Here is a 10,036-nt window from a genome sequence, read left to right as displayed (position 1 = left end):
TTTAGAGAATGTGGGTGTCAATCTAGCTATTAGTAAGTAAAAGTAGATAATGTTACACAATGACTTACCCACAATTGGATTATGACAAGATTGAGCGATGACCAGGAAACCCTAAAGTTATCTAAATAACGTTACCTTGAGATTAAGGTCAAAGTAATGAGTACCCTAACACTACTAAGGAAAGATCCGAGCGAACTCAGAAACTAACCATAGTTTATCGGAAGTAAAATTCACACTTCCCATTTTACAATCTACACTCCATTTTTTTTTTTTTTTGTACGTAACATCATATTTTACAATCCACACTACAAAGAGACGAAATTTAAGATATTAAAACAAAAAACATGGAGTGTGGATTGTAAATTAGAGAGTATGAATTTCACTCCCCTAATTTATTCATGTTCCCGTAAGACTCCCTACTCAGAGAGAGTGTCCTCAGGACAACAGAAATTCACATCCATACCCTATGCCTTAGGAGGGTTATCAGTTGCAACCAATGTTTTAAAATGTTAAGGCGTAAATCGAGGTGCTTTTGGGAGAGCCTCACAAATCGTAAACCTTACGATATAAATATTTATAAGTAGAATATTAATAATATAGGGAAACAAAATTATTCATGGTCACTAATAATAATTCTTGATAATTAAACTAATGGGAAAAAACAACAATTTATATGTGTTTGTGTGTGTGTAATAATTTTGGCCATTTTAAGAGATCCCTTGTGGGACTTACTTTTTTTATCACATATCGACATCTCGACCGTTCAGTTTTTAGGTCTCCATGAGTAGATTACTTCGACAAATTTTCAGCCAAATTGATAATTGTTAAGGTATTGAACTAGAAACGGACGTACCAAATCTATCAAACATGAACTGTACCTTCATGTTCATAATAGAAAATCACGATTATAAATACCACCCAAATGATCATCAATTAGGTTGAAAATTTATAGAAATGTTCTACTCATGGAGACCTAAAAACTGAACGTACGGTTGAGATGCTGATATGTGACCGAAAAGTTGGTCTAATAAAGATTTAGACCAACTTTTTGGTCACACACACATATAGGGCTTTTCTAGTGAAAGATTCCATTTTTTTTTTGGTCCCTTATTAGACAATTTAGACAAACTTTTCGGTCACATATTGGCATCTCGACTGTTCAATATTTAGGTATCCATGAATAAATCACCTGAATAAATTTTCAGCTAAATTGATAATCATTAAGGTACCGAACTAGATCAAATCAATAGATGAACTAAATCTGTCCAACCTAAACCGTTCATATGTATAATGGGAAATCACAATTATGAACACCTTAACCATCATCAATTTGGCTGAAAATTTACAGAGGTGATCTACTCATGGATATCTAAAATCTGAACAGTGAAGACGTCAATATGTAATTGAAAAATTATCCTATTAAGCGATACCTTAAAATGGATCTCTTAGTGGAAGCGACACACACACACACACATGTGCTTTCTAGTGTGGGATCATTTTTTTTTTTTGTCATTTTAAGGGATTGCTTATTGGAACAACTTTTTGATTTCATATCAACATTTCCACCGTTCAGTTTTTAAGTTCCTATCAGTAGATCATTTCTGCAAGTTTGCAGCCCAATTGATGATCATTAAGATATTTAACTAGATCAAATCAATGGACGAATTGAATCTGTCAAACCTGAACAGTTTATGTTTGGAAATGTAAATCACGATTATGAATGCCTCAATAATCATCAATTTGACTTAAAATTTGCAGAGAATATCTAATTGTGGAGTCCTAAAAACTAGGGGTGGGCAGAAACCGAACCGGAGGTCCAAAACTGGCCGAACCGGCCCGGAAAACCGGCTCGGTGACCGAACCGGATGAAACTGGCCGGAAAAAATGACTTGACTGAACCGGACCGGATTTCTCCGGTGCGGGACCGGGTTTAGCCAGTGAACCGGTCGAAAAAAACCGAATCGGCCCGGATAATAATATTTATTTAATTAATATAATTTTTATTTATATGAAAATTATTTTTAATAGTTGTCGAATTCTGATTGGTCTAAATGAGGTTACACATACTCTCCGTTGCACCTGATTGCTCTCAGTCTCAGCCTCTCATATATGAAAACCCTAGTTGCTCTCAGTCTCATCCCCTCATTTCGAATCCGCCTCTCTCTTTTCTCTCTCAACTCACAGCGACTGTCGACTGACGACTGAGGCCGCTTCTCTCTCTCGACTCACAGCCTTCGAACGCCGACCGAAGACACCGACTCGGACTAACGCCGACCGAGGACGTCATCTCGACTCATCTCCGGATGGAATCGGTATGGGTTCAGCTTGATTTTCATTTCAATTTCGATTTTGTTTGATTTGATTGTCAATACCCAAGTCAAGGCTTGGTTCTTTCTGTTCGTTTCTGGGTATGTTGTTCCATCTCTTACTTGATGAATGAGTTCTGGTTGTTGTGTTTTGAGTTGAAAGTTGTGATTTGTGATCGGAAGTTTATGTTTAGTTGGTCAAAGATTGAGTTTTTAAGTTGTTTGGGAATATGATAATCTGTTATGTTTAGCTTGTTTGGGAGCATCAGTTTTGGATTGATCTTACTTGGGTTCGATTTTGGGTTCAACTTGTTTCGATTTGATCTTAAGTTTCTTGCTTGCTTTTGCAGTTCGATTTTGGGTTCAGCACTTAAGCTTGTTTCGAAATGATCTTTCCTTTCTTACTTGCTTGCTTCTTCAGTTCTTCTAATGAGCATGAGACCATCAGTTTGATTTTGCAATGAGCATGATCAGTTTGGTTTTATTATCAGTGCTAGTGATTAATCCATTATTGTGGTTTGATTACTTTTGTTTCAATTTACTAGTCTAAAAGAATTTTTGAGCTGCTCTGTTGTTTCTGTTTGTATCTTATTCGTTACTGATTTGATTTTTTCTTACTTTCTTATCAGGGAAGTGGAGCATCGCAAACTCCCAATGCGACACCAGCTGGGTCAAGCACCGGAACAACACCAACTGCTACAAGTGAAGCTGCTGCACAGCTTATGCTTCCTCCCCCACCACCTTTTGCAGCTGGAAGTTGGAAGTTGGAACTTTGATTTATGTTTGTGCTGCATGTTAGCTATTTGGTTTGGAAACAGATTGTTAGACTGTTGGAACTTTGATTTAGTTTTGGAAATTGCTTTTTGGTTATAAATGTTGAACGGCTGGAGCAGATTGTTGATATTTGATAGTTGATCGGCAGGTTTGATAGATTGTTAATGTTATTTGTGTAGTTGAGAACTTGAGATGTTGATGTCATGAACAGGTTACTTGTAATGTTCATTACTTGATTTAGTGAACAGATTATGAGTGGTTTATACTTTATTTTGTTGATATTTTGACAGTAATGGTTACTTATTTTAGGACAGCTAAATTTGTCGACTTTGGTCGAAAATATGCGAAAAAGAAAAGAAAGTCGAACATAACCGAAACCGATCCGCACCGCACCGCAAAACGGTGTAACCGAAGTAAGCGGTGTAGGTTTTTAAAATGCGGTTGCGGTTTTAAATATAGCACAACCGAATGAAGCGGTTCGGTTGCGGTTTTGGCCTAACACCGACCCGCACCGAACCGCGCCCACCCCTACTAAAAACTGATATGTAATGACAAAGTGAATCCCACAAGAGATTTCTTAAAATAGCAAAAACGCTTAAGGTCAAGTGGCTGTGCGGCCTATTTGAACCACCAATTAACTCGGCCCAACCGGTTTGTTCGAGTGAAGACTGAAAAAGAAGACTTCTTTTTGTCTAAATTTTATTTATTTATTTTTTCTGTTGGGAACTGACGTCCTAAAAAACGTCGTTTTTGCCAATATCATTAAAAAAAAAAAAAAAACCCGAGTACGCGACCTATAAAGACGCTGTTCTTCTCCATTCGCGAGGGTTAGATTGTCCGCTCTACTGTTTTCTTTGCCCAAGTCCACGATTTCGTAAGACTCTCTCCTCTCCTCTCCTCTCCTCTCCTCTGTTATATGGATTCAATTTCATTACTGAAGAATTTAATTGATTGCTGGTTAGAGTTAAATTAACACAGTGTTAAGTTTTACAAATCTACGGTTGTTTGTTTTTGATTGATTCAAGTTTCTGATCTATTCATTGGGTTTTCTTCTACACGCCTTCAATTACTTTCTGTGAATGTTTGGTGCTTAGAAACCTGCCTTGCCCTTATAGATTCTATATTTTTGGTTTTTTTCGCTTCAGATTCTATTGATCTTATTATCATAATCTACTGAAAATGGTAGATTCTTAATTCAACTAAGCTTAATCGTTTCTTGAAGATCTAGTTCTAGCAATCATTGCTGGTCTTTTTCACTACTGTATTTCTGGTTTCAGTAATTCCCTACATGGTGCTAGGGTTTTTTTTTTTTTTTTTTTTTTGATATTTTGTATGGTGGTGTTTTATTTTCTGCTATTTTTCTGTAGTAATGTGGACTACTTTTTTGTTTTCTTCTTTTCATTTCCAATTTAGTGTGTTTTAGAGTAACTTTGTTGTTGTTTGCTTGATGCAGTCAGGTAGCTTGGAGGCTCCTTCGTACCGAGTTTTGTGTCTTCTCAGCTTCTATCGGTATCTTTGCTAATGTAAGTGTTGTAGTTTTGTTTTATTGTTAACATATTTGTCATATATGGCTTCGGTGTACAAACTTCTAAATTTTGTTTGCATTCCGTAATATGTGTGTGTGTGTAAATAGATAGATAGATAGAGGGAGAGAAAGGTACTCCCATACAGAAGGGGTCCATTAATTTTTTGGGAAGATCGCAAATAATGCCCACAAGCCTTCGACATTAATGTTTGTAATAGTATGTTAGGATTTCCAGCATCCTCAGTTGTTTAATGTGTGATTTGATTTAATGTCTGGTACCTCCAAACCCAAAGCCCAGCAACATTATCTCACTGCGTCATATAGGAAGCTTCCCGAGTTGCTGGTCTTCTTGAATGTCCTTAACATGTGGTTATATTACTCAACCTACTGGTGTTGAGCCTTGCTTCTCGGCACCTTTAGAGTTACAATCCAGCTTCACCTCTAAATTTATTTTACTGAATATCTCTTGTCTTCTTCACTTTCCGAAAATGCACCAAATTATTGCTTTCACCGCTTTCCTTAGATTAGTGCCTCCGTTTAAAGAGTGGGATAGAGCTTAAATTGATTTGATATACATGACTCTTCATTCCCGGTTTTACAATAGGTGAAAACTATGAGGTAGCACCACCACAACCCATTATTGTTTCCGTCTAAGGTAGGAAATGACTTTGATCTTGTGTACATTTGAAAGAAGTCAGAAAGGGAATGCTCTACGAAGTCAGAAATGTTAGATAAGCAAAAGACGCCAAATTAAATGACCATTCTTTTAGTAAGAAAACCAAGTTTTATCATCTGGAGTGGTGGATTTTTACAGCAAGGTAAGTTCTTTGTATGAATAGAGATTGCCGTAGAATGACGTATACCATTGAGCTTTGGTACGCTAATTTATCAAGTAACTTTGAAGTGGATATCAGCTCTTGGTCTTCTAATTTGTTAACTTTATAGCCAAGCCTATTCTTCAAGTGACATTTGTTTTTGTTATTGGGTGATAAAAAGTGACATGTGAATTACTAGTTGGCATTGCTGATTGATGACATGATAATACAAATTACAAAGTGCTGGTGACTACTTAGGTTCTGCTCCCTGATTCTACCTACAAACATTAACCCCTCATAGTAGCAGATAGCTATTAACTGTCTTTTCAGTTACACTATTAGTTAACCATTGGGTTGATGCACTAATTTTGTCTACTGTTCCTGAAAAGGGCAAACATATATGCTTTACTTTGTGATTTTCAATGTTATAGTACTTTTAATATGAAATTTTAGCAGAGTTGAAACTTGAAATGTCATTTATAAATTTTGATACCACATATGATGGTATTGTTCCATAATCACAGTCTGTACTGGTAGATAGGTTTCTATCTCTAGTGAAAATATGGCTTTGGATTCCTCAATGCTCCATCTGGCTTTATTTGTAATGCCCTCCTGCATATTGCTGTTTGGCGTATCCCTTGTCTTGTAGGCATCTGTGATTCATGGATACGCCAAAAAATTTGTCATCCAATTGTCTTTGCTACATCTGATACAGATATGGCATGGATATGTATCAGATACTCCAAATAGAGTATAACTTGAGTGTTCAGTAATTTTGACTTTACACTGAAGATACAGCAGGAGATGTTTTGGTTAACAGAGGTATGCTAGATACTTTTAAAACATGTGTTAAGAGTAAAAACAAAAAACACGCTCTGGCCTACATTTGTTCAACATCGTGAAATCAAGAAGGAAGCTAGGGTTCAGCCTCCATTCAAGACAAAGAACTAGAGAAGAAGAGGAGGCGAATCATAATTTGTTACATCTTTAATCCTACCATTTAAACATTTTGTGATGTATTTTGTGTGGAATCCATGAACCTATGGTTCTTTAATTTTGCATGGTGTCTTGAAAGATGACAAAGAATCTTTTTGTTTTTTTTTTTTATAACGTATGGCATGTTGAATCTTTCATGTTTGATTTTGTGTAGAATCATTAAATCAGTGGAAATGATTGTTGCAATGTTATTCAACACTTCATGTCATATCACATCCTGCATCCTTGTCTGTGCCTCATAGGTTAGCATGCATACTTGTATGGGTGTAAGTTTTTTTTCACTCATTATTTATTCTTAAAATATTTAGGGCGGACGAGGAACCTGTTGATCAGAAGAAGTACCTTGAAGACTCCTGCAAGCCGAAATGTGTCAAACCATTTCTCCAATATCAGGTATTTTGCAGCATTTTGGAAATTTGTACTTCATATTGTTGGCCAGTTAAAGATAAACTACTATTTTAGAAGACAAACTATTGTTCAAGTACATCTGCATCTCTGTGGCTGGTATCTTTTAAATCATCCATATGGACATAGCAAAAGTTAGTTGTCCCATTGCCTATGTTTGAAACAAGTTTGCTAACAGACTCTGTAAACCATTTCAAAGTAAAGAGTAATGTTTTTGGGTCCTGTTTGTGTTATGTCTCCTTTCACCTGTCCCTCCAACCACATCACTGTCTCAAAGGTCTGTTAGTTGTTTATTATGCAACCAGAGATGACATCTCATCTCATCCATAACCTGGAAAAGTTATATATATATATATAGATATATATATATATATATAACTTTGCTCAGGTGCGGATATCCGCACCTAAGAAAAAAGGTACGGATTTCCAGTTTTGACCCACTTTTCGATCATATTTTCACATCTTAACCGTTCAGTTTTTAGGTCATAATGTATAGATCACCTCTGCAAAATTTCAGCCAAATTGGTGATCGTTAAGGCATCCAAAACTGTAATTTACAACAATGTACACGAACGGTTAAGATGTGAAAATTTGATCGAAAAGTGGGTCAAAACCTAAAATCCGTACCTAAGAAAAACTGCGGACGTCTGCAGTATATATATATATATATATATATATATATATATATATATATAGCTGGCAACAAAGGATCATTGTTTCAATGCTATATAGCTTGATTTGCTTCATCTTCAATTCATCTCTATAAATATGACATAAAAATGATAATTCTCCTTCATTTGAGCAACTAACTCTGTTCAGTCCCATATTTCATGAACAAACCATTAGACCAGTCTTTTCTTGTTGCTTCACTGTGGTTGCAATGTAACCTACATCCCAGGTGATGACAATAAGGATAGTCAAAGTAGTAGAATTAAACTGAAGCATAAAATGATGCCACATCAGGTAGGCATGAAAGACATAGAATACTCATGATTGATCCTTTGCATAATTAGACCTGGAGGTGTGGTATTCTTTGTCTGGTTGAAGAACATGCTTTTTCTTTTTCTTTGGTTTTTTTGTTTATTTGAATACGGATCTAGTAGTGCAATATTCAAGACTTATAACCTCAGCATAGGGACATGATAAGTTCTATTCATAATGAAATATACAAACAAAAGAGATAGTCACTGAAGCTCTGGTGGTTGAGGTGATTGATGTAGTATGTTTTCCTTTGGTCAGTCTGAGGCACGAGGTCTTTTATTCTGAAACAATTTATTGGAGATTTTATTTTATTTTTTTCTTTAACTGTACCAAGTGTGTTTCTATGTTTACTGGAAATTGACTAATGATTCACCCAAAATGTTAGAGAAATATAGAAGGGTTAGCAAGTTAGATGGTGTAATCATCAACTGTAATGTGTATACCTCATATATACTGTGAATTTCATCATAATTTGTTACAGGCATGTGTTAAGAGGATCGAAGGTGACGATAGCGGCCACAAGCATTGTACTGGACAATATTTTGACTACTGGTCTTGTGTAGACAAATGTGTAAGTATTGCTTTGAAATTATATTGAGACCGACATATTTATACTCTTGTATCTTCAGCTAAAACATTCTCCAATGCAGGTTGCACCAAAGCTCTTTACTAAGCTGAAGTGATGTGGCGTATTCTGTTGTACACTGAGAGCATTTTTCCTTTCTGATTTTGAAACGTTTAAACGTTTCAGAACGCTGTATTTTATTACTGGAAGCAGTCTGTGATGTTTGGTGAATTTTTTCAGAACATGGACACTTAAGTTTCAATCAATAAAAGAAGTCCTTTGTTAGAATTCATTGATAGAGAACACATCATTACAGTACAGAATATGGGTTATTGTATGGTCTGTGACACAATGTGGAGTCCAGTATTTGTCAAAGCAAACAAAAATACAAAATAGCCTGATCACCTGTAGTTGTGGTGCCTTAAACTAGTGTTGTTTATCAGATAATAGTTCTAAAACTTTGCAGTTTTTTATTTATTTTTTTGCATTTGAATTGAACAAAATAAACATCCATATCCCCATAACTTACATCCATCACCATGTAGTTTTGGAATACGAAGTTGTACATTCAGATATGAAGTGATCTAAAAACCAAAAGAAACAATAAGCAGATGCAACTCTGCTCAATTAAAAAAAGCTAACCCCTTCGTGAAGGATGCTTTAGGGCTAGTTTGGGATTGATGTGACTTTTTAAATAAACTGTTGCTGTTGTGTTGTGAGAATAATCAACTGTAAATTAAAACATGTTCGTGTTTGGTAAATAATACTTTTAAAAGTGTTGACAGTACATAAAACAGCTTCAGAGCGTGTTTTAATTGAAAGTAGCTTCTAAAAGCACCATTTGGGTTGCTTCTAAAATCTGCTGCCAGTGATCTATAATTTTCAATTAAAGTTGTTTTTTATTTATTTACCAAATACAATAAAATCTAAAACTTTAGACAAAAGCTGATTTTTTTAAAAGCGAAGCAATCCCAAACGGGGCCTTGTTGTTGGTGAATATCTTCCATTAACTCGTGTTAATACTTTCATTGAATATGATATTTCCTCCAAATCTGATTCATCTATCGGCTTGATCTCAAAGTCCTCCCAGTCCCAATCGAAAGGTATAGCATCGACTGGATTTTGAGATGCATACTCCCCGTTCAAAGCCTTTTTCCTGTAATTTGATACATCTTATGGTCGTGCTCCGCCATACATATCTCCAAGATTTCTTCTTCAGTTGAATCTATCCTCTTCACGACATGTTCATCGAAAAAATCATAATCAGAATCTTCATTTGCTATATGTTCCTCTGTAACAATCCCTCCTTTCCTTTTGATACTACCGTCACCAACGACAGAAGGCTGTTGCTTTTGTGATGATTCCTCAGTCATAGCAGGCTTCCCACATGTTGATAAATCACCACATCAGTAGCTCCTGTGGTAACATTAGAGTGATCATTCAGATTTAGTCCAGAGTAAACTCACTTCGGTGAGGGGATGTATCGTGCATTGTAAGGCAGACCCTAGTCCAGAGTTCTGCAGATTCGTTTGAATGCTTGTCAACTAACAGGTGTATGACTTGGACAGAGCAAAATATATTCCGCTGAGAAAATAGAAAATGAGGATGGGGGCTTTGTAATGGGACATGCTGAATATAACTTTATTTTTTGGACGAAGTGTAAATATTC

The 10,036-nt window shown here is 35.9% G+C and overlaps 1 protein-coding gene across 1 annotated transcript; it reads left to right on the top strand.

The window, feature by feature from the left end:
• Positions 1 to 3,830: 3,830 nt before the first annotated feature.
• On the top strand, positions 3,831 to 8,659 carry LOC133706820 (cytochrome b-c1 complex subunit 6-1, mitochondrial). Its single transcript, XM_062132370.1, has 5 exons — positions 3,831 to 3,954; positions 4,534 to 4,603; positions 6,725 to 6,809; positions 8,284 to 8,373; positions 8,453 to 8,659. Coding segments are annotated over exons 2-5 (210 nt in total). The 5' UTR covers positions 3,831 to 3,954; positions 4,534 to 4,601; the 3' UTR covers positions 8,486 to 8,659.
• Positions 8,660 to 10,036: the final 1,377 nt, after the last annotated feature.

This window comes from Rosa rugosa, chromosome 4 (assembly GCF_958449725.1).
Source record: "Rosa rugosa chromosome 4, drRosRugo1.1, whole genome shotgun sequence".
NCBI classification, from domain to species: Eukaryota; Viridiplantae; Streptophyta; class Magnoliopsida; order Rosales; family Rosaceae; genus Rosa; species Rosa rugosa.
Note: the sequence above shows the minus strand (reverse complement) of the source record. Positions and strands in the feature narration are given on the sequence as shown.

Excerpts from the sequence above, each read along its gene's own strand:
- LOC133706820 (XM_062132370.1), top strand. Across the intron at positions 6,810-8,283 it reads AACCATTTCTCCAATATCAG|GCATGTGTTAAGAGGATCGA; the intron begins GTATTTTGCAGC and ends AATTTGTTACAG. Across the intron at positions 8,374-8,452 it reads GGTCTTGTGTAGACAAATGT|GTTGCACCAAAGCTCTTTAC; the intron begins GTAAGTATTGCT and ends TCTCCAATGCAG.